Source organism: Amphiprion ocellaris, chromosome 7 (genome assembly GCF_022539595.1).
Source record: "Amphiprion ocellaris isolate individual 3 ecotype Okinawa chromosome 7, ASM2253959v1, whole genome shotgun sequence".
In the NCBI taxonomy this organism is placed as follows: domain Eukaryota; kingdom Metazoa; phylum Chordata; class Actinopteri; family Pomacentridae; genus Amphiprion; species Amphiprion ocellaris.
The window spans coordinates 8,196,497-8,223,360 of NC_072772.1; the positions used below are offsets into that span (position 1 = coordinate 8,196,497).

Consider the following 26,864-nt stretch of genomic DNA (forward strand, 5'->3'; position numbering starts at 1 on the left):
AATGTTTCTTTGAAATACCTCATTTTTTAATACACTATTCCATTCCTGCTGTGTTCAAGCACATCATCCACAATCTAAAAAATCTGTCTTGCAGCCAACAGTGATTTACTGCACAGTGACTTGTTTACACCAAATTTCTAATACATAAAACTCAAACACATCTGACAAACGATATTAATTTAAAAATAATTTAGAAAACACTAAATAGCTTTTACAGTGAGGCAATTGCTACCACAAACTGCAGATTTTCAATCAGCCTTTGAGACAAATGAGGCAAATAATAACTAAGTAAGTCAGATCATAAAACACTGAGGTGTCTTTCTGTTTAGATGAACTGCAAGAATAGAAATGGAAAAGTCCTTCTACGTTCAACAGGAGCTACAAAATCAGTAAATGTTTAGAATATGGGTGTTTTACATGATGCCCCTTTTCATTGTTTGATGTGCACAGTTGATGTTGATGATGTAGCTCTATTCAGGGCAACACAATCGTGTTTTGACCTGGCTTTAAGGCACTGCATGGATCCTGCACTGGGTGGTTCAGGAAGGTCCTGCTATAAATGCGTGTTTAAACAGACTGGCACAACATGGTACATCTAAAGTGGGTCATAGGCTAAAAGTACATGTACATCATCCTGCCATTGTTTTCACATTTTCCCACAATACTGCCCCCAGTATAAGCAATTCATCCTCCTTCTCGTATGCATATATTCCTTTACATTCAATATTTATACATAGCATACACATGTCCAATAGTTAATTCCATTCTTTAGTCAAAAAATAGATGTGGGATGGTGGTGGAGGCTGCAAAAAAATCTGTAAAAGACAAACCCATCTCAGTTAAACATCACCATGTTGGATCTGGTGCTTTTCTTATACCTCAGTAGGGGTCTCCGGGGTAATAAAAAAGCACCAGAGTCTTGCATTCCTCTGCCTTCATTAGCACATGTTGTAGATAACTTGACAGCACAGTGAATGTGAGCAGCAGTGCCGTGACACAGTATATATTATTAATTTTAGTGTTTTCACATAACAACAAAATTCAAACATATTTTCACTGTGTTCAAGTGGCCTCGAAAGCAATTGAAGTTCACCTTATAGGAAATCAAATGTCCCCTGAATTGGTATATATATATATGATTACAGTCCACTGAGGCTCTTAAGCTTAAGATTATGGTTTTAACACACTTCACAGCCCGGGTTTATGCCTCACTGAATCTGGTCACATGATACCAGTTACTGCCTGAACAATACAGGAAGGTATGTATTTTGATATGTGGGAATGTTTAGCTCAGACTATTTGATATTGTGGCTTAAAATAGTTAACTGGAAACAAAAAACCTTTTGTTCTGAGAAAATGCACACGTCACCTCTGTTATTACAGTATTGAAGTTTTATCGGGACATAAGTTTTAAGATTTTTAGATCAAAATACAGAGATCAGTGTTTATTTGTGTGTCAGTCACCTCTTTGACGGTTGCTGTAGACATGTTTGTGTTTGTGTGCTGAGGATGGGAAGTGGGTCACATGCTTGAATTATCCATTTGCAGGGTTGCATGCCTCAGTGCCAAGAAATTGCATTACGTGGGAGACTTCTGCTAAGGAGACGCAACGACATTTGTGGAGGATGGAGGAAAGAGGCGAGCGAGGACGCACACAGGAGAACGGACGCAGTGATGGCTCGGCCAGAGAACCCCGATCCTCCGCCTGCACCAGTCTGAAGGTACACAAACAAGCATGTCTCGTGTCTTTATGAATGCTAGGATTAAGGTGCACCTCTTGGAGATGCAGTATGTTTGTATTATGTGTGTGTGCATGTGCGTGTTGGAGTCACATGCTCTTTTAGAGTACACAGTGCCTATAAACAGTGCTCACCCACCTTGCAAGATTCCCCTTTCTATTGCTTTCCAGCATGAAATTATGGTCAAGATAACTAGTTTTATTGTTTGTTTGTTTAGACCAGAACTTACAAAAGACGTCTTTCATGTCAAAGTGAAAACTGATTTCTACAAAGTATTGTCAATTAATTAAAAATATCAAATGTAATATGTTGTTTAAAGTGAGTCGCCTAATTCAACAGGTGCATCCAGGTGGTGCTAGATGTCACACAATTAGTGAAATGGAGATAATCAGAGTGCACTTAAAATGTCTCAAGTCACTGTAGTATAAAGACACCTGTATCTGGAAGGTCCAGTCACTGGTGAAGCCTTACTCCTGGTTATAGTTACACCATGAAGACAAAACAACACTCCAAACAACTCCCTGAAAAAATTCTTCAAAAGCAGGTGGACCCAAGAAACTTTTTTAAATCATGAATGTCCCTCAGAGCGCAGTTAAAGCCCATTAGTAAGAAATTGAAGGAATGTGGCATATATCTACAAATAATAATAAGTCAAATGTAATAATAGTGATTGCACGACTATTCATCCTCTTCAGGTCAGTATTTATTAGGTGCACCTTTGGTGACAGTTATAGCGTTGTGCCTGTGTGAATAGCACTCAATCAGCCTGGCACATCTAGACAATATAATTTTAGGTAAAAGTACTCTAACTCTGTTGTTCTGCACAGGGATCATCACTAAACAGCCATTTTCAAGTCCAGCAACTCATTCTTAATTGGATTGAGGTCTGAGATCTGAATCGCCTCTGCTTTTGATGGACAGAGTGCTATTTCAGTCAGTAAGAAAAGCGTGTGTTGTATGTTCCTGTTCCCCACCCTCGTCGTCTCCCATCCCTCTACCTCTATCCCTCTATCTCTACCTCTCTACCTCTTCTGTCCCTCTCAACCCGCCCGGCCAGCAGGCAGATGGGTCCCCCCACATAAAGAGCCGGGTTCTGCTCAAGGTTTCTTCCTTGTTAAAAGGGTGTTTTCCTTGCCACTGTCGCCTTAGGGCTGCTCTGGGGGTTTAGGCATATGGGTTCTGTAAAGCGTCTCGAGACAATTTGACCTGTAATTGGCGCTATATAAATAGAATAGGATAGAATAGAATTGAATTGAATTGAATCGGCCACTCCACAACATTCACCTTGTTGTCTTGAAACCATTTCTGTGTAGATTTCACTGTATCCTTTGTCTCAATGTCTTGCTGGAAAACAAGTCTTCTCCCAAGTCACAGCTCTCTTGCAGACAACATCAGATTGTTTGTCTGGATTTCCCTTTACTTTGCTGCATTCATTTTACCCTCTACCTTTACAAGCTTTCCAGGGCTGCTGCTGAGAAGCATCCCCACATTATGATGCTGCCACCCCCAGGGTTCATGGTGGAGATGTTGGGTTTCTGATGAAGTGCGGTGTTTGGTGTCTGCCAAACAAAGAATGTAGTCTGATGGCCAAAAAGCTCCATTTTGATCTCATCAGACCAAATAATCTTCCAGTTGACTTCAGAGCCTCCCACGTGCCTTCGGGCAGACTCTAGTCAAGATTTAATGTGAGCCTTTTTTAACAATGGCTTTCTCTTTGCCACTGTCCCATAAAGCTTTGACTGGTGAAGAACAGACAACAGTTACATGCTATGTTTCCCATCTCTGCAGCTGAAGCTTATAACTCTATCAAAGGAGTCATAGGTGTCTTGGTGGCCTCCCTCAGTAGTTTCTATCTGGTACAGTCACTCAGTTTTTGAGGACGGCCTGCTCCGTGTAGATTCACACATGTGCCATATTCCTTCTATTTCTTAATGATTGATTTAACTGTATTCAAAAAGATATTTATTTACTTGAAAATTTTCTTCAAACCATCCTCTGACTTATGCTTTGCAATAACTTTTTCAGGGAGTTGCTTGGAATGTCCTTTCTTATTCACGGTGTAGTTATAGCCAGGAGTACTAAATACAAGAGTACTTCACCCATGACCGAGCCTTTCTGTTACAGGTGTCTTTATACCACAGTCACAATTACCTACACAATGTTAGGCAGCAGGTTTCAATATTCTGACTGACTGGTGTATCATTTATAAGAAAATCTTTCTGTTCAGGATCCAACACCTCAAAATTAAATTAAATTAATCATTTGAATACTTCAGGCTAAAAAACAGAAGTCTGATTTCTTTGTGTTGCTGAAAGTAAAAATCACATAATGACCCTCAAATCAAGCACACCAAGGCTTTTTACTTTAGCAACCACCTGTTTTTACAGTAATGCTACACTTGTGTTCGGTTGCCATAGTGAAAATGTCATGAGGGTTATCGACATTTCTTTCTGAAGCAAGATTGATGAAAATAATGCAGGACATGATGTGAATATCACATTGTTAAAAATAGACCATCTCAGGCTTATTTGTCTTTTCAGTCTCTCGCCTCAAACAACCGTTTCAAAAAAAAAAAAAAAAAAAGGGAAAAATAACACAATGTCCGATTGGTTGAAAGTATGACTTCTGCTACCAACATGAAAGTTAATACAGGCCTAAATGAGATCAGACACTCTCTTGTTGCTTTTTCCCTACATGAAAGTGTTGTGAGACAATGGTGTTCAAGCAGCTTATCATAATACAGACTGCAGTGTCAGGACGGACTTATTTCTTCTCAGAATTGTTTGGGTCCGGCTGGGTGGAGCATGGCACAGCCCGTTTCCACTCTAATCTGCTGCTCCGTGTTACTCTGCTTTTTGTTAATTCCACCAATAAGATGAGAACTTTGGTGCCACAATGTCTCCGTGTTCCTTCATTTCTCGTTCATATTCTTTGCTTCAAACGCCATCTCAGAACCCCATAAACCCCATAAACCCTTTAGAATAATGACATGTAACATGTATAATTCATTATTTTCTACTTTGACCCACTGCTCTCACAAACAATTGAAAATCGTGTGTGTGGGTCAGATGCCTGTGTTAGTCTAAGCGTATTAGGTGGGTGACATCAAATGAGCTGAGAACAAAAGGGGGTCGCAGGCCACGAGGAGGCTTTGTCTAGATTTTCACACAGTTTTGTTGTGAATCTCTTTCTAGTCATTTTTACTCACAATGGGGCTACTGATTATTTGGCATTTGATAGAACACGAATTAAAAGGATAAAACAGGATAAAAATGGCACAATGGATGCCATTGTTGCAAAATCCCAAAACAAGTAGCATGTTATTCAGAAAAGTTAGTGCTTTTCTTCAGTTGCTTGTACAGATGATTCACTCAGTGAGGAAAAAAAGAGTCACTGATGACGCTACTTTTACAGTAATGTCTTTATTGCGCTTTATTCTTCAAGCCATAGCCTCCACTATCACTGTTCTCTGTAACAGTGGTTAAACAAGGTTTATTAAGGTGAACTCTTATTAGGAGCTTTGATAGATTATGTATTGGGTTTGCTGCTGACATGATTCTAACCTGGACATATTTACAGGGTAAATGTTACCTTGGCATAGTTTTGCAGCTTGAGATTCTTCTGACAATGTGGAATGTAAATAAATGGTTGTTTTTTTTCAATATTTTTTTTACTCTAGATAATCTGAAATGGTTACAGTTATAGTCTATGCTAGTTAAAGGCTGTTTTTTGTGCAACAATAATTTGAACAAATAATGATTTGGACCTCAGCCAGTTAACTTTGTCACCGGTAATGTGGATGTCATGTTTTTCACTCTCATTCCTAGACTGCAAATAACTTACAAAAAAATATAAATTATAGTAGTGTAATGGGCTGGAGTGCATCAGCCATCTAAATCAGATTTCCAATTATTATTTCCTGTAGCCCTCTTAACCCCAAGCATTCTCTGTGCATTTTCTGCTCCTGTCATATTATTGCTCACTATACGCTTATTTTTCACTGCAATATGAAGCCCTGCACCAAAAATCTTTTGAGCAGCTCAACAAAATTATAATGTCATTATTTATAAAAAGGAAAAAGAAGTAAAGTTGAATTTCTTTCTTATCACTTGTTTTACAAAAAACATCCAGGTGTCTACAGGTTTTACCAATACTGGAAAAAAAATGAGAACACTACATACTATTGCTAATTAACTGCTTAGATATTTAATTTATTTTCATACTCCTATTTGCTGTTCAGCATCAGCACATTTCAATTAAGTAGTCCTTGAATTTTTGTCACATAACTTCTGGTTGAAGCTGAGTTACTAATGGCTGTTTGCCTCAGTTTTGCTGAGGTTGGTGACAGAATCTGGTTAAAACAACTTGTTTATTTTAGGCAATTTTTTCAAACGATATATGTGGAATAAAGGCATTTTGTTGAAATGTCATGATTTTAACCTTGGATTTGAATTTTCAACATGAAGGGTACATCACAGATGAATCCTTTAAGTGACTTTTCATTTTTAAAATTTTTTATTTTTTTTTTACAGTCTCTGGCTCTGATAAATACAACATAACTTTCAAAGCAGCAGGTTTTTAGGTTTAGAGGGTTAAAAGCAGTGTGGTGCTGTAGTGTCATGCATAAGAAACATAAAGTCCAAAAATAAACAATTTTTTAAAGCATATGCCTTCAAGAGACACCGTTACTCACTCTGGTGAAAAGAAATCATTTTAAGGTGCAACTGAACAGAACTGAATAGCTGAACTGACTCCAGCAGAATTCATCAACTTGTGTGAGTTAAGTTTCACTGCCTCACTGAATAAAATGAATCAAATAAACAATTAGTTTGCCTGTCTCTTTGAATTTGACTCCATTTTGATTGATTAACAAAGTGAGTGAGGATGGGCTGGAAATATTTTTTTGGGAAACAAATGTGTGCACATGCTTGCTTGTAATTCAGGCGATGCACATGTGATGAGTTACTGTTGTTAATGCCCTGCAGCCAGCCCTGGTGGGCAGCATGATCTCAGCAGAGATATGTTTGGATTGATCTCTCATTCACTCTTAACAGTAACACAAACTCCTTATTATCTTACATGCTGTTGAATATGCTAAAGAGACTTCCCTTCAGACTTACTGTTTCCCTCTTTAACTTTGCTAATGTGATTTTACCTGACAAAGACAATAGAATAGTAGAGTCAGCTGTTTCCAATTCAACTAGCACTAAATGACCAAAAGGTCAAACTGTGTGCTGATTATTTGCACTTTCTATCTGATTTGGGTGGTCTGTAGGCTGTATGTTGGTATGTATAGTTGTATAGTAATCACAGACATTGTTTTATCTATGCTGATCACATGTCTGTAAGCTGTAAGGGTGATGGGCTGCAGTACAAGAACCCTGACTGAAGCCACAAACCATTACTTATTTAAAAGCACTCAGAGAGACAGACAGAGATTACAGATACTTACAGGAGGGCTGCATTCTTCTTCTGTCTAAACTCTGCTCTAAGAAATCATTGTAGTGAAACCACGGTCAATTTTCATTTTTTAAAGGAAAAAAATGGTCCAAAAGGGACAGAATCCTTTTTTTGTCCCTTGTGCATGAACAGCTTTTATGTAATTTGCAATTCTTTTGAAAGATATTTACATCTTTTAAGTTTCCCCCTGTTCCTAGAAGAGGCTGGAGAATTTAAAAATGTTGGGGGTGGGGGGGCTTTATTTAATAAAAGCCAATATACTATTTACCAGGTCATTGTGTAATTGATCTCCATTTGTCTCATTGATGTCTAGCTGCAGTTTGTTAGCTAACGTAACTGAGTAATTGGAGTTAGCATGTCCTGATTCTTATGCTGTTACTGCATTCCAGGGCTGTTGTGGTGGCTCCTGTGTGTCTGTAAGAATTATCGGAGCACCTTGCTCCATAAACAGGCATTATATAAGTAGTTTACCTAACATTATGACTTTCATTCATGCATATTTGTGCATAATATACACTCCCCTCCAAAAGTATTGGAACAGTGAGGCCAACATCATTCAACTTTTCTTACCTGGAAAAATCTCTTTGTGTCATATTCATCATTTGATATCAAACCCAGATGTTTTCAGTCTACAGCAAAAATAAAGGAATTGGCCTCACTGTTCCAATACTTTTGGAGGGAAATGTATGCATGTCTTTGTGCTTTCTCTGAAATATTTTGTAAAAGGAAATAAATTGATCCTGGACACCATTGTTTGACGACACAGATAACTATGTGTGGTGTACACATACCATCATTTTAACCACTTCAAGAAACAAAAAACAATAATAAAAGAGTTGTTTATATTATGTTACATTATTTGTATTATTATGTGATCTGACACAATGCAATTATCAAATTGCAAAAGTTGCAGTTTGGGTTATATTTAATGCAGTGTATCTATACCTTCATACTGCTCTGTAAAGGTTCGACTGTATTCAGTGTTACCTGAATAATTACATTGTTTCCCAGAATGATTGGGCACTGCCTTTTTGTCTTTTTCTAGCTTGTGTTTATTCACACTCAATCTCTTTTGGATTTGGTCTTGGAGCTGCTTAGCCTACATGATCTTGATTACAGTACCAGTCCTACCTGTGTGAGAATTGCTGATCTGGAGCCAGTTACCGTCAGATTATTGCACAACTTCTTTGTTACTTGTGAGAAACTTACATGTCACCATGTGCCGTCCTGTATGATATTAATGTTCTGTTTGCCAATGACACTCAAATGTTATTGTCTCATTGTTGTTGAGTTCATGCTCTCTGACACTCCACACTCCTTCCCTCATCTGAACCACATTCATTTCTGTGATGCTGGCACTTGCTAATTAGTGAATGTTGGATGAGTTCACATAGATTAATGATGGACGTCCATGTATTATAGCTGTAGCTGCACAGCAGTACCATATAAGTGCTTTTTTTCCCTCAGTGGACAAAAAAAATGAACATCACATAATCAAGTAGATTACCAAAAGGAATAATTAGGTTAAAACACCACATTTGCTCCTTTTGAAGTTTTGTGCTTCTGTGCATATCGGTATAAAATCCTTTCTCTTTCCCTTTTCTCATTTCCTTTCCTCCAGATGTTTCTGGTGGCTTTGTCCTTTGCCTATTTTGCAAAGGCTCTGTCAGGGAGCTACATGAAGAGCACAATAACTCAGCTGGAGAGGCGCTTTGACATCCCCAGTTACCTAATAGGTGTCATTGACGGGAGCTTCGAGATAGGTGAGTCGGCCTGCCAATCACTGCTCTTATGTTGTTGTTCTGTTTGCAGCCTGTGTGTCATGGGCTCCCCTCCCTTCTCTCTTTCTGTCTTTGGGGCAAAAACATGAATGGGGCATCGAGATATTCAAGCTGCAGATAAAGGATTCATCTGGCTTCCGAGAAGAGGAAAGAGGGGTGTGTTTGTGTGTGTGTGTGTGTGTGTGTGTGTGTGTGTGTGTGTGTGTGTGTGTGTGTTTGTGCGCGTGGTGAGTCATAATGTTGAGCAAGGACACAAAGACACAAGCCCTGAGCTTCCTTTGAGCTGTGCACAATCAGACCCCATGAATTTGTAAAATTTGGTTATGCAATAGCTTCTCTATATTATCAATTTAACATCTGCTTTCTTCCAGTAGTATATACGGAGATTAGCTGGCATTTACTAATTAAGCGCAGGTTCTGGTTGCCGGTGTTTTTGCTCACTGTCCTGGTTGGTTTGTGTTATTATGCAGCCCTTGTAAGTGGCCCTCTGGGATAAATAAAGTTTTTTCCTGATTCTGATTTACTAGCTTTTATCTAACATGTGAATCAATAACAATCAAACTGACCCTTCAGGCAATACCAGAATAAGTGTGTTGTGTAAGTGCAACACATTCTATCGAACTCTGTGTTGATATTTAATGACAAATTCACTTTTTTTTCCTCCTAACTTCACTAGAAATATAGCTGAACTTAGGGACACAGAATTGTTTCAATACAAAATAAAAAACAAAACACAATGAAAAAACAGAAAAAATGGCAAGACTGGGATTTTAGTTTTATCAGCTCATTCAGAGTTTTGTCTGTGCATAATTACCAAGTCAAAGGTAACTACAAATTGCAGCTCAAAAACTAAAGATATGTGCCTTTTATCGATTCACTTTTTTTTATGTTTTGTTTTGGTGAACTTACTCAGTGGAGAGAGCTTCAAGCTATGAGTAGATTCTGTAACACTTTAATTTGTCTGGTGTTTTGGATCTCTGTCATCATTTGATCTGTTAAATTGGTTACCTTCAGTCATAATAAGAAATGTTCTGAATTGTTTTGGCACACACCATACTGAGTCCAAGTGGTTCCTCTCTTTGTTTGTGCTACTGTTTATGAGTGTGATCTGCTGCTACCCTGTAGGGCTTAATGATTCGTCCAACTGGCTGAAATTTATGAATAAACTGTCTTTAAAGAAAAATTCAATTAACATTACAAAGTAAAGTCAGTGTCTAAGTGTTGGTAGATGGTACTGCATATGTGTAAACAGTTGTATTAAGCATTTCAGAGTTCCAAGTAGAGAAATCTGATTAAGTCTGAGAATGAAAAAAATCCATGGAGTTCATTGGGTTGAATTATTTCGCCAAGACACAGTAAATTTGTAAAAATGTGCAGCTGTTTAGTATATTCTTCTTGCAGCACTACTGTACATATACTACAGCCACAGTATGTACTGTATGTAATCTATGGTTCCTCTGCACAGCAGGGAGTTTTTGATGCCATTTTGCAAAATGTGTTCCTGATTGTCCCCTGACCATTTTCTAGGACAGTTATATAAGTCTACTCCATTCAACTTAAACGTCTCCTGTGCGTTATAAATCATACATAGCTTTCAAAATGAGATCAGACCCAAAGAAACACGAGTCTTACAGGATAAAAGTCAACATCTACTGTAAGCCGTTCTACTTTTGTTCTTGTGCTGTCAGACAGGGAGTTTGGATCCACTGTGACACAATAGTTAAGAATATTTTACATTTTCCTTCAGTAACATCATGAGTTGTGTGTGTGACCTGCTGGTAGTGTATCTGCCACATGGAAAAGGTGACGATGACACCTGAGGTGCAGCCAAAGCTGAATACCTTGATTCTCTCTACCTCCATCTCTCCATCTCTTGTGAAAGCTGCTTCATTCATGTGGCCTTGGCAACAAGCCTTTTCTATAGGACTGTTGCTAGGGTAACATAGAGGCAGAGCAGGGCAGCGTGAAGAGGAAAGAAAAAAGGAAGAGGAAAGTGCAAGAAACAAGAGAGGAGAAACAGAATGGAAGAGAAGACAAAAGGGGGAGAAATTAAGAATAATGACAAGAAAAGAGTGTAGAGAGTGACACTGACAGATGCTGATCTTTATAGAGGTCACGTCTTGCAAGATAAAACCAGAAGACTGGCCTTGTGTATACTGTGCAAGACTTATTCTTTGCGTGTGATTTGCACATAGTGTATATCAAAATTTTTTTAAAAAGTGAAAGAAACAAAACCGAAGTTATTTCAAAAGCATAATGTATTAAAATTAGCTTAAAGGAAGCACACAGCCCCTGTACTAGCAGTCACTAGCACTGTCATTACCTTGTAGAATACTGCATCAAATATATGGACTTCCAAGATTTTACTGAAGCCATACATAAAGGTTACAAACACACATTTACCAATAATTACTGACATTTCTCTCTGTTTGTCGCACACACTCCCATTCATGGGATGACAGGTGTATGGCTGCTTAATGTCATCCCATCAAAAGAACCTGTACAATAGTAAAAGGTCAGATAGCATGACTTATCTTTCTAGGCCAACGTTCCACCTCATTTAAAGCAGAGTTTCCATGTGTCACTAATGACAGATGAAATGAATTAAAGAGGTGCTGGTAGAGGAATTCCACCTGGCATTGTTTCATTTTTACATTACCTACCACGTGCTGAAGATAGTAATAGTCAAGGAAAAGCACCTGTTCTTCTTTTCAAACTATGAACATTGACAACAGTGTGCAGTAGCTGTCAGTTTTATCTTTTCAAAATTGAATGCATATGTCATTCTACAGTGGCACACAATAATAATGGGAATGCTATTATAATATGTATCTGCAGAATATAATAAATATTTTGCTGGCTAAGGTATATAGGGATCCTAAAGGATTTGTTTTCACTTGTCCATTGCAATTCTGTGCCCTGTTCAGGTACAAAAGGTAAAATTGAAGCTCCTACTTTTCATATTTCACAACAAGCAAATCCACCTTTAATCTACTGGCATGATTTAAAACAAAACTGTCAGAAAAAAAAAAATACTTGGCCAGCATGCAGAACCAGGGCTCAATCAGGCTCTGCACAAGAAAGCTGTGAAAATCAAATGTGACGGCTCAACTGGCTATTTGCTCTACCTCCGGCATTTGTTCATTGTAGTATAGTTCAGTGGCTTTCTAAGTCAATGGTATTTCTGGCTCCATCCTCCCAGGTAACCTGTTGGTGATAGCTTTCGTCAGTTACTTTGGGGCGAAGCTCCACAGGCCAAAGATCATTGCGGTGGGTTGTATATTGATGTCCATTGGCACCTTTATCATCGCTCTGCCTCACTTCATCATCGGACGGTGAGTAAAAAGAGCCAAAGGGGTGTTTGTTGTTTGGCTTTAGCCATGGAATCAATCTCAGATGTTAAAATATTTACTGCATAATTACACTGAAAAACTTGATGTCAAATAAAGAGTTCATGTTTTCCATATTTTGTGTATACAGGGTGAAAATATGACTCCTTTCTGCCATTCATTTCTTGTATATACTGTATTACTTCACCTCTTATACTTGAACGCACAGTTAGTGGCCCATTACTTTCATAAAAGCTCCTTCCAGCACAGTGTGAAGCCTATAACTAAGTGAAATGAGGATTTTCTCTCTGTCCCTCAGGGTTTGAACTATTTGTATTTTATGCGCAGCTATGAATACGAAACCTCGGTGCGTTGGGTAGTGAACTCAACCCTTAACCCGTCCCCATGTCCGGTGGGTTCACCAGCAGACCAGACACAAGCTGGTAAACTCCCTCAAGTGCCAGCCACAGGTGAGTGTCAACACACATAAAAAACACTAGTGTAAACAAGTAAAGGTGTCCGACTAGACTCTTTCTGCATCTTTCCCTCCAGGTTGTGAAAGTGAGTCCAACCTGTCTATGTGGATCTACGTGCTCCTGGGAAATGTCTTGCGGGGGATTGGAGAAACACCGGTTCAACCTCTGGGGATCTCGTATATCGATGATTTTGCTACTGAGGAGAATGCTGCACTATATGTTGGTAAGAAAACATCACCCAGTGGTTGATACAGATCCAAAAACTTTATGACTTTATCATTAATATTCTATGGATATGGCCAAGAAAATGACTGTCAAAAGTAGATTTCACAGTAGTTGTAGGAAAAGCACATTTTTTGTGTATTTTGTATGTTTTAAATGTTTATCTTTTTCCATAGGCTTTATTTTATTTATTAAAACATTAATGATTCTTATATGCAAGTTTGCTTGACACGCTTAATAATAATATCATGGTCTAAGGGCAGGCCAGGGAAATTTACAGCTATTAAAAATGCCAAGCAGCAATTACTCTCTGAATATCCTATAATAGCGGTTTCTATGTCAACCACGGAAGCATGTGCGTCAGATGTTGAAACCCAGCGATCAGACCAGAACACTGTGTAGTTTCATAAAGCCACAGTTTGGTTTGCTTTGGTATCATGACATGGCACTGAGCCAGGGCCAGCAGGCAGCTCAGCCAACTCGTGGCTCTCGCCATTGATGAATCCAGACCAGAGCGCAGATCAGTACTGTATTAAAGAGACCATATTATACTTTTTTGGGTTTTTCTCTTTCCTCTTGTATTGTATAGCTTTTCTGTGCATCTAACAGTTCTGAAAATTTTTAAAGTACAAAGCCCACACCAAAGGGAGTTATTCCCCCCATAGAAAACACAGCTCCTTGCCTGCCTGAAATGCCATGTTTGAAGTCCAGGCTTTTCTTCTGTTACTTAATTGCATCACCAAGTAATATTTGTATAACGCCTGCCTAGTTGTTGGTTTGCTTTAACAAAGAACAAGCAGCATCCTTGCAGTCTGCTGCAACTTCCTCGCTAGAGCCACTTCTGCTAGGGGTAGATCTCCACCATCTGGGGTTACAGTACAGAACCAATGTTTGCTTGCCTTTTCAAGTCATCTGACCAATCAGAAGATGAGTTTTTTTGGGAGGGAGCCCCTAAAGAGACAGGGCCTAACACAGAGTGCTTCAGATAGAGGTGAGAAGAGGTGCTGCAAGTGCTGTCTTTTGTGAGCATTAAAACATTTAAAAATATTCTAGTGACTCTACAAGTAAGATTACAAACCTCTAAATGTGCATAATACGGGCTCTTTAAAGTCCACAGCAGATGTCACAATACTAAATACCACAGAACAACTGAATTCCATCATGGACACAACTTGGACAATATCTTCTATTCATCATCGTAATCAGCGTCCTCATCCAACTTAATCATTTCATAAACTGAAGGACCATGTAGCTCCATCTTTTCATCCTTTTTATGCCATGAAATGAACACTGACAACGAGGCTGTTGACGGTGATTATGTACTAACAAAAATGAGTTTCATGTTATGTGAAGCAGAAACATCTCTCACATGCTTTGAAGTCCCAAAACATCTGTGGTGGCAAATCCCCAATTTTCAGCATTCTCCAAACTAAACAGTCAAATGATTGTGCTTTTTAGGGTAGCTTAAAATTTATTTTAAAAAAAAATAACCATTTGGCATGCTCACATGTAACAGTGAACACAGACATCTTCAGTTGCTCAGAGTAACGCCTTGCTTACATGAAGCTCTGCCATGTGGTGTTTTTCTCAAGCATGAGCAAGGCCATAAATCTTTGTGTGAAAAGAACATTCTTACTCAGTAAGCCTTTTCCAAACAAATTAGGGTTTAAAATAAGCTTTGTATGTTTGTAATGCATGTACCAATATGTACGTAACATCTATCAAACAACATCTGTGTAGGGCTTTGTACGGTCTACTGCGTCTCAGTAGAGTTGCAAAAGTGCTAACCAGTTTGTGTGTCTCTCTGGTTTTGTTTACCAAATCCTAGGCTGTGTGCAGACCATTTCAGTGGTTGGTCCTGTGTTTGGTTACCTGTTAGGCTCCCTTTGTGCCAAAATCTACGTGGACATTGGATTTGTAAAAATGGGTGAGTTTAAACACAAGTGGATTTCTATGTATTGCAGGACAAGGCCATCAGGTACATTTACAAACTGTCTGGATACATTTGTTATCATTAACCCCCTCACTCATTTGGTCATGCATAAACTTACAACATATGGCAACCTATCCATCTTCAAAAGTTAATATACAGTTGCTCCATGGAATAACAACTTGCCCACAATATATTGGAAATACACATTCATTTGTACATTAAGGGTTTCCATATTTATTTTTGGTCAGATTCAACCTTGAGGAATTTTAGTCATCATTTAATTTGTATAGTGCAGCAGTAGTGCAACCATGGCAACTGATAGGAGATAATAAATATGTAGTTATTTGTGACCCTTAGGTAACAACTGAGCCATCAGTAAGAGGGTCTTGACTCAGACAACGATATACAATGATTTTTCCGAGCACAACATTTCAATACCAAAACTCTAAAGTGAGCATTTTTTTTGCAGAAGACATTTATCTGGGCTGAATATGGTTTTAGGTTGTAGGGGCCAGGTGCACAACATTATGTGTACATTCACGACTAAACTGTGTGTACAGCCCAGAAAGACAGACCTGCTTCTGTAAAATGAATCTAAGCCAAATATGTCTGACTTCCAATTTCACAGTTAAATTGTTGCATAAATGGAACCTTTCAGTGAGAAGAAAGGATAGAAGTGCAGTTTAACCAAATATCCAGCAGCAGAACAGTTGCCTTTATGTACAACTTTGACATGTGACATGTGACTACCAATTTATCACACATATTTGTAAATCCTCACTGTAGTGATCGCTCAAACATCATTAGTAAACATCACAAAGATGATCAATCAGTGCCTTAAAGTGCAGAGATCATGTTTCACAAACAAGTCTCAAAAATTGAGCCTGTGATTGGACAAAATGTTGTGTAGATTTCAGGAATTAAAACACAATCAAGGAAATTGGCTAACTGCAAAATGAAACTAAACAAGGCTGACGTTAGGATAAGTTTCCCATTTCACATTTAATCTCTGTTTCACCTGCAGCTTTCCTAGAAAACTATATATACACCTGGTATGAAGTGTGCACAGATTGTGCACAGTCTCACCATACATTATTCTTTTAGACTAAACATGAGTAAATGTGTGTAAAATGGCACATGAACAGTTTTTCTGCATATGCATCATTTATACATCTGGTCCCAGGCATTGTGCAAGTTGAATACAACAGAGCCATTGTTCATGCTATTAGTAATACCTGGACTCTTCCTGCCGTTACTGGTCAACATGTCTGCTTTTCATTCATAAAACTGAGGCAGGATGTTATCAGATGCAGAACCGGATTGCAGTCAGAGTGTGCACAATTCAAGACTCAGAGCAGGTGTGCAGCATTAGCATCAATTAGCTAATTAATGAGACCAGTGGAGATAGAAGAAGGACAAAGGCCTCTGACAGACACCAATCAAATAGAGTGCAATAGGAAGAATTTGATGAAAAAAGACAGGTAAAGGTTGCATGACAAATCACAGAGGAGAGAGAAAACAACATAAAAATGACAGAACAGTGATGGCAAAGAAGGTGACCAGAAATAGGAAAAGAGGAAACAAATGTCCTTCTGCACTTGATTTCAGTTCATGCTCAGTCTAGGAAAGAACTTGAGTTTGTTTGTTTTTAATATTTTTTATACCAAATGTAGTTCTCTCCTTCTGTTCATAATAATAGACAAATCTATCAGTATGCTTGAAGGGCCATTTAATAAAACCAAAGGAATAAACGAGAAAACTATTACAAAAATTCTTGGAAAAACCTATCTTGATTAAGAATACCTACTAGCGTAAATGATCAGCTTTGGAGGAACAGGTGGAACAGATGAGTTTCTACTACAAAGCTCGTTCACATGACAAGGGTGAGACTTAGAATTCAGAGAGTGAGGCACAGCCAAGACTGACTACACTGTTTTTTGGTCTGTTCTGCTCATCTGTTGTGCCTTCATGACAAGATGTATATGTGCTTTAGAAAGCCTGTTGACTAAAATATTCAAAACCAGCATGTATATCTCACTATTAAACTATTCAGCTAAACCATGCAGCATGCGTTAGACATTAGGCTACTAATATTAGCATCATTACTTACTGTACCTTTCGCCCTCTGTACCCCAACATAGAAACCATCACCATTACCCCAGCAGACGCCCGCTGGGTGGGGGCCTGGTGGCTGGGCTACCTCATAGCTGGGGTCATCACTCTGCTCTCTGCAATCCCGTTCTGGTTCCTGCCCCGCTCTATACCCATATCCGGGCCCCGGGTCCCAGAGAAGTGCACGCCAGAGCAGACGAGTTTCATTAAAGAGTCTCCGCTCCTGAAGCACAAGTACCCAGCAGACGATCACACTAGTTTTATAGAGATGGCCAAAGGTAAGGATGGATAGATTTTCAACTTCAGTCGCTGAACTAATCTGTGTGATTTCATTGAGAAACTTCACCAAAACTAAGCTTCAAATTGTGATATTTTATCAAAATCACTTTATTCTACTTGTCTTATTAAAAAAATTGCCAAAATAAACTGTTTGCACCAAGCAGAGTCTGTGAAAAGCAAACAATTGAATGCTTCTCGACACATCCTGGAAACTATGAAATACCCAGCTGCACAAAAATTTGACAAAACTTTGGGATCTTTTCAGCTGAACTGCAGGCAGTGTTTACACAGAGCAGATAGGAGACATATGGAAACCAATTAAAAATGTAAATGGAAAAAAAATTATCTTTAGTATGTAGAGCACACTTTTCATAGTACTAGATAAACCTCTTTACTTTTAGAAAATGGTTGGTTCCAGGTTTGCTCAATTTTTGTAAAATAAATTATTTTTCATGATTTATGGAATTATGGTGGTCTGATACTGAAGAGGAGACTTTTTTTTTAGTTTTCTCTACTTCTAGCCCTGGTTGTGTTGTTTTTATAGAGGTGTAGAACTTTCAGTTGCAGTGAAAAATGAGCCCAGAGTGACTAAAATTGTGACAAGAACAAAACACACCCATAAACTGCTTCAGGTTCAGAGGGTTAAATAAGGACAGGACATCCAGATACGAGAGGCTAATCCGTTACGACAGGTACAGACGCTAAATGATTCATGATCTTGATTTTAAATTGTTCGAGGGTTACTGAGGAATTAATTTAACTTTGTAAAGAGTTCCAGGTGGTTGACTCATGAAAACTAAAAGCAGATCTACCAAACTCAGAACAGAGCTGAGTTACATGGAGTGAAAGGCTGTCATTAGACACAGCATGATATAGGCTGGAGAACTAGCTCAGTATAGAATTAAGGGCCTTATAGATAAACAACAACATATGGCTGTCACATCTTTCAGATAGAGAAGATTACCAAACTCCTTCATACAACAAGCAATGCTGAGTGCTATGAACAGAAATAAACTGAAGGGCAGAATGATCAACAACATCTAAGCGCTTTAGAGTGGAGGCAGAGGCGGGCCTATAAATCACCATAATCCAAAACAGAGAGGAAAACAACTTCAACTCTTTGTCCTATAAAACACAGGACAGTTAGTCCTATTTCTGTACAAACAAAAAATGTTGCTTTTCTTAAATATTGCTGGACTGAGTACTTAATAATTTTAAACCCTTACATGTAGAAATGAAGAGGCTATAGAATGAAATGCAACAACACATGGATGGCTAGATTTTTTTTTTTTTAAATAGACCACAACAATAATTCTGTCTTGCTATAATAGTATTGAAATTTTACACATCAGATCTTTAAAACAGAGACTTTCTTTTTGATCAGTGCGACTGTTGGAACTTCAGTCTTTTGACATGGTTCACATTTTAACAACTAAAAGGTGTCCTGTGCAATTTCCTTGGAACAAACCATTTTTTCGCCAAAATGCACTGTGAATATGTTGTAAAACATGTTTAAGTTGAAGGTTTGATTTTTAAATCAACATTTTAAATCATGAATTGTTCATATCCCTTATATCGCTGCCTTTATTTGTGAATTGAAATGTTTGTTAATGTGTTACAAACATGTGTGCATGTGCAAAACAAACAACGGTGGTTTGAGATAAAATATCGCTTCACAGCATTTCCAGTAAGCAAAACTTTACAGCCTATCTTTAAAATAAAAGTAACTACTATTGGGATAGTTTGTGTTAATCCTTGAGGGCACCGAGGTCGGTGTCAAACATCCAACCACACAGTGGCTGGAATTTTTCACAATAAGGTGATTTATTCCCACTATTCCATATAGACAGAAATGCAAGCTTTAATGCAAAGTAGTAATTAGGAATCATTATAGTCAGCAGTCTCTCTTACTGTTACTATTTCTGTCCCTCCACAGACTTTTTCCCAACCCTGCGAACTCTGCTGGCACACCCGGTGTACCTGATTTACCTGTGTGTGACAATCATCCAGCTGAACTCCCTCATTGGCATGGTCACCTACAAGCCTAAGTACATTGAGCAACACTTCAGGCAGTCTGCATCAAAGGCCAACTTCCTGATGGGTATGGGACATGATTCATGAATATTGCACTGTGTTATATAAATTATTCGCATATTACAGCTGGGAAAATCATCACAAAACAGAATCGGGGAAGGCTTTTCTGCTTGGTTCATGTTTTATAGTAAAAAGATCTCTTGGATGTGCCTACTTTGCTCGAATTAACTCTAACTGTATGTACATAACATCACACTGTAATGTTTACTCATTTGGAGTGTTTATAACTACAGTTTTATAGGGTTTCCTTTGCATTCAGCATTCCCCCCTTTGTTTTTGCATTTGTTGAGTGAAACAGATACAGACCTACAGAAAGAAGATGTTACAGAAAGGAAAACTGGGTTAGCTATGTTCTCATTCAACCCACTCACTGCCACAGCCATAGAGACAGAAGCTTTGTGAATGTTCTGCTCTGCACATGAAGTAAAATATCTAATGAAGTTTGTAGCATAAAATGAAAATATCTAGGTTCATGTAGTCACATCTAGGGAAATGGTTGTGCTGACCAGACTGGCTGCATATGAAAGAGAATGCAACAATAGGGACCAGAGCTAAGCACATTGGTATAGATAAAAGAATATGTCTTCATACTGATGTTAAATGAAGGTAATTTTTAAAAAAAAATGTCTAAAGCAGTGCTGTTGTTTGATCATGGCAACTTGGAACTTGTTTAGTCTTATTTTTCCTCTGAAAGTCTTTCAGTAGTTAACTTCAATGCAGTATTAACAACCATGAAGACGATTTCGAGCTCTGATACAATATGAGAGTGTATTGTTCAACTTTGATCATGCTGTTCAAGCAATATGAGTAAATTCTGATCATGTATTTTGTTCCCTTTATTTCAGGTGTGATCAATATCCCTGCTGTGGCACTGGGGATGTTCTCAGGAGGTCTGCTGATGAAGAGGTTGAAACTGAACATCATGGGAGCTGCCAGGTTTGCCTTTGGCACCTCTTTAATTGGTTACATCCTGTCACTGTTCTTCTTCGCAATGAGCTGCGAGAACGCCAAGGTGGCCGGGGTGACGCTTTCGTACAACAGGTGAGTCACAAAGGATGGTGTGTTTGGGGACCACACGCCACGTAGATCACTGTCTGTTGTCTTGAATGCAGATATTTCTTATTCTGAATCCACCAAACCCAGTACAGTTGGTAATCTACCAGCCAAACGAGTATGCTATGCTATGCTGTTAGTGCACGTCATGAGGTTATACTTGGATAAATTCAAGTACATGTGGTTCGGAGATAACAACAAATTGCATTTTTTACAACATGAATCAAGCCCAGAATTGAGAGGCCTTGATGTGTAGCAGTAAACTGAGATAGATCTAAGGTATGTAACTAATATCAAAGTTTGAGGATTTTATAATTTTAAAAAGTATAACAAAGGCCGTACATTTAGATTCTTGGTAAACCAGAACATGGTATTCTTGAAAGCTTAAGGCAGCTGTTCTTCTCTTTTTGGTACCAAGAGACTTCTTAAAGTTCTGACTAATGACGAGTCTCAGATTTATATTGTCAACCCCAACTCACATGGCTAATGGTCTATTAACAACCCATGACTTACATGCTTCAAGGTGTGAATGGCTGTGCAACTGCTAGTCAGGGATGACTTAAGATGTTAATGGTGGTGAAATTTTTTGGAGAGACATCGAGAGCGCATTACAACCACCTGATAATTGGTGTCAAAGACCCCCTCCATTGTTTAGAGATGGCTGTTCTAGGTTAACAGAGATGGCTTTCTTCAGTCGTCTCTCAAATCATGCGTCCAAAATCAGTGTCCTCAAATGATTATCCCTCATCTTCGAGATGCAGGTGAACTGTTGAGTCTTGTTCTGTGGGGCTGGTTTCCCCCATGTTGACTCATGTGTTGTGGATCTGTTGTTTAGTCTAAGCTATATATAGGTCTGTGCACTACTTGCTGCATTTTAGTGCATTTACAGTGTTAGAATGTCAGCTTGTGCATGGATGTTTTATCCTGAGGGTGAACCAGTATTTCAGTGTTTCTGGATCTGAACTGCACTCCTATGTTTTGTTTGGAGAAAATTCTTCTAAATTACCCAGATACACCAGCTGTTTATGGATCTTGGATGGGTAATAGACCATTAGCCATGTGAGTTGAGGGTGACAGTGTAGATCTGGGTCTCCCCATTAATCAGTTAGGATTGAAGAAGCCCCTTGATTGAGATTTGAAACATCTTCAAGAGCCAAAATGAAATGTCCACTTGCTTTTTACTGAAGCTCTTAGGATTAACATGATCTGGATTACTGAGAAACTACATGGACCATTTCTGACAAAAGTCAATTCAAGAGTGAGAAAAGTGAGTTCGTAGACTTTTCTCCAGGCAGAACTGGGACCAAATGGGTTTACATTTCTATGGTTACTGAACATGAAAGAACAGCATGAGAAATGCCAACAAAACAAGCCAGAACATGCAGGCTGGTGCTACACATAGTCCACAACAGGTAGGTCATCACAACTGATACAGAAAAAAATATTACAGACCAGCAAAAAAAAAAAAATTGTTCTTTGGGTGTGCCCAGTGCACCGCAGTCTTAAAACTGAGCAGCAGCAGATGCTGAAGTGACGCTGCAGACGAAGAAATTAAGAGCGTTTCCCAGTCTGCTAATTAACACGTGAATGTGCTGAAGCTTGCACACACATTCAAAATCCAACACCACATGTAGAAAATAAAATGTTCAGTTTTAGTGAGTGAACACTGTCCTGGCACCAACATTTTCTAAAAAATAAAATCCTGTCAAATACAATCAGAGTTTTCCTGCATCGCTTCTTCAGAGCAGTTATATTTGATATTCTAACAATAGTGTATCAAATGACTGTAGCAACACATTCACAGAGAACAAGCGCCTGCATCTGCAGTTCCCCTCTGCTTTATGAAGCTTGACAGTGCATTTCAGCTCATTGTATAGCTGTCTGGCCTGTAAATGTGCAATTCTGGTTCCCTCTTGCCACTCTTATAGCGCCGCTTTCAGATGGTGTTAGTACAGTTAGCAACTAGCTGAGGAACATTAACAGGTGCAGAGCCACACACTTCCACAAGGAGTTAGTAAAGACCAAAAAGTGGCCAAAAAGAGAGTGACTTAAATTTCCCTGCTGTTCAAGAACACGGCTCCAGATTAATGATGCTGTTTGCGCCCAAAAAAGTCCCAAACAATCAGTTACGGCAGGTTTAACTTGTTAAAAATAGTAATATAAACATTAAAAGAGCACATTACCTCTAAAGGTTAATTGTCTTTGTTGTCCACCAAATGGCTTAAAATATATGAAGTATCTACTGTTTATGCCTCATCAGTGTAAAATAATCTTGTCCCTAAAGAATTAGATGCACGCTAAGGATTTAAAGTTAATACTAATTTTGTAATGAGGGATGTTGCTAATTTATATTTTAAAAAAATCAAATTTTAGTTAATATCAATATATAATGGCAGTAAGGAATATGGATCTCTCAGATGCACTTCTTCGTCTGCTCTCTTTCCTCCAGCTTGGATGCAATATCTTATGATAAACACTCAGTGTTCACAGCCTGCAACTCAGACTGTTTTTGTTCATCGAGCGACTGGGACCCCGTCTGCGGAGAGAATGGCATCACATATGTTTCTCCTTGTCTTGCTGGCTGCACCACCTCTGTCGGCTCAGGGAAAAACACGGTGCGTTGACAAAGGACTCAACCTATACAAAATACTACACATAGGAATTAAATGGAAACTATAGCGGTACAGACCTCAGTAGTGCGTTGGCTGCGGCAGAACTTAAAACAGTTTCGCTTGCCAAGTATATATAGCGCAGCTTTGGCCGGCTCTGAGAAATAACACATGACTACAGCTGAGCTTATGTTAAACATATGCTTAGTTTGAACCGCACACTGTTGTTACCTTGTAGGTCTGTGGTTGGTTGGTTTACTGCAAGGTCCATGGCTCATCTCTGAGAAGAGACGATACAGAGCCACCTGCACAAGTCTGTGCAGTCATTTATACTGTGTTGTGAGAGGGAATTAAGTTTCTACCACTTTTGCAGTCGAAGCATAACAATCCCTCTGTCTTTGTTGGAATTTTTGTAACATGCAATGAATGCTTTAGCTCAGTTAACCTTGCTACACCTTCTAAGCGGTTTAAGCTCGTGTTATTTTGTAAATGTATGTCAGTGGCATTCTTGTCGGACTTAGCTTAGAAAAAAGTGCTTTTTGTGTCACTTCATCATGACTCTCTAAAATGTTGGAAATATCTCAGATTTAGGCAGTAAATCGGAGGTCTGGGACCAGACTGGGTGGGGCTTTACTGTACATGATTGGTCTCTATTTTTGAAATCATTATCGCTGATGGAAACCCATAGCAGATCCTGCAACAATAGATTCATTAGATTTTAGTGGTACTCTCTTGCCACAATTTTTGTAGAATTATAAGGAAGGAATATAAAGGTAATGTAGTGCCAATAAGTCAGAAAGTTGCTTGTTAGTGCTTTATAAAAGAGCAAAAAAAATCACCAACAATTGCTAAATCTTTCGGTACCTTTCTGACTGACTGAAAACAAAGCTAATAAACACTACAAACTACTGCACCACACATTTCCACTTGTATATTCGTAAATAGTCTGTATTATTGTGTATATACATATATATGTGTGTGTGTCTATGTCCTGCTATACGTGGTCATGTGTGTGCGACTATGCATATCTCTCCAGGTCTTCTCTAACTGTAGCTGTGTCGGTGTGGCCGGTAACTTTACGGCCAGTACAGGTCAATGCCCTCAAAAGGACGACTGTGACAGGATGTTCCCGTACTTCTTGGCTCTCTCTGTCATCACCTCCTTTATCATCTCTCTTGGGGGGACACCAGGCTACATGCTTCTCATCAGGTTAGATTTAAGCTTAAAGTAACTAAATTGCCATTGCTTCCACAGATATAAAGGGTCATTTTAGCAGTCATGTCCTGATGCCCATTATATCAGTATAGCACAGCTTTTTGGTGGGAAATATAGCGTATTTGAAAAACAAACAAACTTGAAAGTAGATGAAAGCAGGCAGCAGCAATAGTGTGAAATAATTGCTGTTTTAATGTTTTTTGTTCTGTATGGCAGACTAACTCATTAAAATGCTATATAGGCGACTTTATCATCATGACATTTGTAGTTTAATCCTCTAAACCCCAAACAGTTTCTGGGCATTTTCTGCTCACATTTTTAATAACTGGACTCATTTTTTACTGTAATATGAAGTCCTACTGCTCTATGTAAACAGCACAATCATGGCTAGAAGTCAAAATGCTTTTTGTGCAGTATAACAAAGTTACAATGCCATAAATCACAACAAAAGGCGTAAAATACAAAAATAGATTTTTTTTCATTATTAATTGTACAAAAACTTGTAAAAAAAAATGCAATCAACAAGTGCAACACTTTATCAAGTGGCCACAGGTGTTAATAGCATTGGAAAATGGTAACTCTACAAACTATATATATTTTACTACAGTCATTTTAAATCTGTTTTTATACTTGTCTCCTTATTTGTCCTCTGTAAACAAAGTTGGCAGTTCAGCACAGTTCAGCTGAAAAGTCCCTGAGTTTTTGTCACATGACTGTTCCCAACTGACACATTAATAGCTTCACAGTTGTGCCAAGAAGCAAAGAAATCTTTGTTTTGTTTTTACAGAATCTGGTTACAACCAGTGGTTTGTATTTGAATAAGTTCTAAATGAGACATGTAGAATTAAATTATTTTAATGTAATACTAGTTTTCAGTTCGGGTTTAGATAGTTTTCCAGATGGAATGGCACATCATTTTCTTTCTTTTCTTTTTTTTTATTGCAGCTTTTGAGCTCTGATAAATTATGTTTTATTTGATTTTATTTAATTTCTTTTTTTTAAAGATAGACACACAGAGCACTGTCTTTTAGCCATTTATAGACGACTTGGCAATATTTCCGTACTTGTATTTGCCTTTGTCTGTGATCCATGTACAAACAGTGTCTTTGTCAAAAAAAAAAAAAAAAAAAACTGTTGAAAAATAGCTTGTTGGGATGGTCAGTTGAGGATCATGGAAATTCTCAAAGACAAATCTCTGATGTGTTGCCCAGAAATGAGTTTAAGAAGACTGTTGAGAGCAAAGTGAAAAAGAGCTGCTGCTGCTACCTTGTCGACCCGGCTGGTCTTGCAGTGGGAGCACATCTCCTGACAGTAATTGACAACTACCTTATGTTTGTGAGAACACTGGTAATTACCTGTGATAACAGGTAGTTTCCACAAAGCACATCTTGCTGAGCTAAACAAAACCTGAAATTCAACGTGCTTAGTGTCAGGTATTTTACAGATCTGTTCTTTAGAACTATATGATGACTTTTAGTTAAGTTATAAAGTCTGTGAGAAGCTGCCATGGAATGATAACTTTGCTGAAACTGAATCAGTGAGTTTCAACCCCAAATATCAACGAATGATGTTTGGGGTTGAAATAGTGAACTCATCCTTCATTCACTTCTGATGATTATTAGCTCTTCTCATACAAAAGAAGTAGGTCATGACACTCTGCTGCATCCCTCCCACTCATTTTTCTCAAAGGAGACCGTGAGGCACTTCTGTATGCTGCTGTCCCTGCACTGGTGATGGGTAGTGAAATAAAGTGTCAAATTAGTATGACAGGGATACGGCTTCCTGAGTGCAGTCTGTGGGTGCTCAGGCTTCACAAGTCCTGACACTTCTGCAATCAGCAAAAGTAATGGAGGAACATTTTGGCTTGCTGACAAGAGACTGGCTGTTCTGTGTTCTGATTCAATTTAAAACAATTTTTAGAAATTATTGTCATTCGGGGCATTAAGTTCTCAGTAGGAACAGTCAGACTGAAAGGTAATAGTATAAATCTAATAATCCTTGTGACTGTAGTCTGAAGCACCTCTGTGTGGCTAATCATCTGAATTAACTCCAGGCATTTCATCTTGGATTCAGTCTTTTCTGACAGCTGGATTAGAATTAGAATTAGAATTAGAGTTAAAATGGCTTTATTGTCATCATACATGGCATGACAAAACTATAAATAGCTTCCACTGGACGGTGCACAACAAGAAATAAGTAATAAAATATCAACATTAAATAATAAAATCAAATGTACATATATAACAGAACAATATTAAAAATGACAACATCTGCAAAGGAGGCCAGATATATACAATATGGGAGGTAAATGAAATGGAATAAGAACCAGGATTCATTTGATAACACAGAGGATCTTTCTGCAACCTGCTATATTTAAGTTTTCTACGTAGCCGCTAGGTACTGATGAGCCTGTGAACTGAAACACAACCAACCTGACTCATGTACACACAAAATTATTGTGTGTACATGAGTCAGCTTGTACACATAATCATAATTATGTTGTGAAGGAAAAATGACACAATCTAGTTAATAAAATACAGGCATTTTAGGGTTTTACTGTAG

General features: G+C 38.4%; 2 protein-coding genes across 3 annotated transcripts in view; one reads left to right on the plus strand and one right to left on the minus strand.

Moving 5' to 3' along the window:
• LOC111580675 (tRNA-dihydrouridine(20a/20b) synthase [NAD(P)+]-like) overlaps positions 1 to 26,864 on the minus strand; it is a 56,521-nt gene that overhangs the window by 13,019 nt on the left and 16,638 nt on the right. The window lies entirely within an intron of this gene.
• The window catches only part of LOC111580672 (solute carrier organic anion transporter family member 1C1-like), a 33,765-nt gene that overhangs the window by 3,350 nt on the left and 3,551 nt on the right, over positions 1 to 26,864 (plus strand). The window contains exons 2-12 of the mRNA XM_023288519.3: positions 1,549 to 1,721; positions 8,821 to 8,962; positions 12,183 to 12,315; positions 12,658 to 12,779; positions 12,862 to 13,008; positions 14,836 to 14,934; positions 17,082 to 17,330; positions 19,268 to 19,432; positions 20,271 to 20,466; positions 22,928 to 23,093; positions 24,124 to 24,296. Of these exons, the coding sequence (XP_023144287.1) occupies positions 1,626 to 1,721; positions 8,821 to 8,962; positions 12,183 to 12,315; positions 12,658 to 12,779; positions 12,862 to 13,008; positions 14,836 to 14,934; positions 17,082 to 17,330; positions 19,268 to 19,432; positions 20,271 to 20,466; positions 22,928 to 23,093; positions 24,124 to 24,296 (1,688 nt within the window). The 5' untranslated portion in view covers positions 1,549 to 1,625. The remainder of the gene's footprint in view (positions 1 to 1,548; positions 1,722 to 8,820; positions 8,963 to 12,182; positions 12,316 to 12,657; positions 12,780 to 12,861; positions 13,009 to 14,835; positions 14,935 to 17,081; positions 17,331 to 19,267; positions 19,433 to 20,270; positions 20,467 to 22,927; positions 23,094 to 24,123; positions 24,297 to 26,864) is intronic.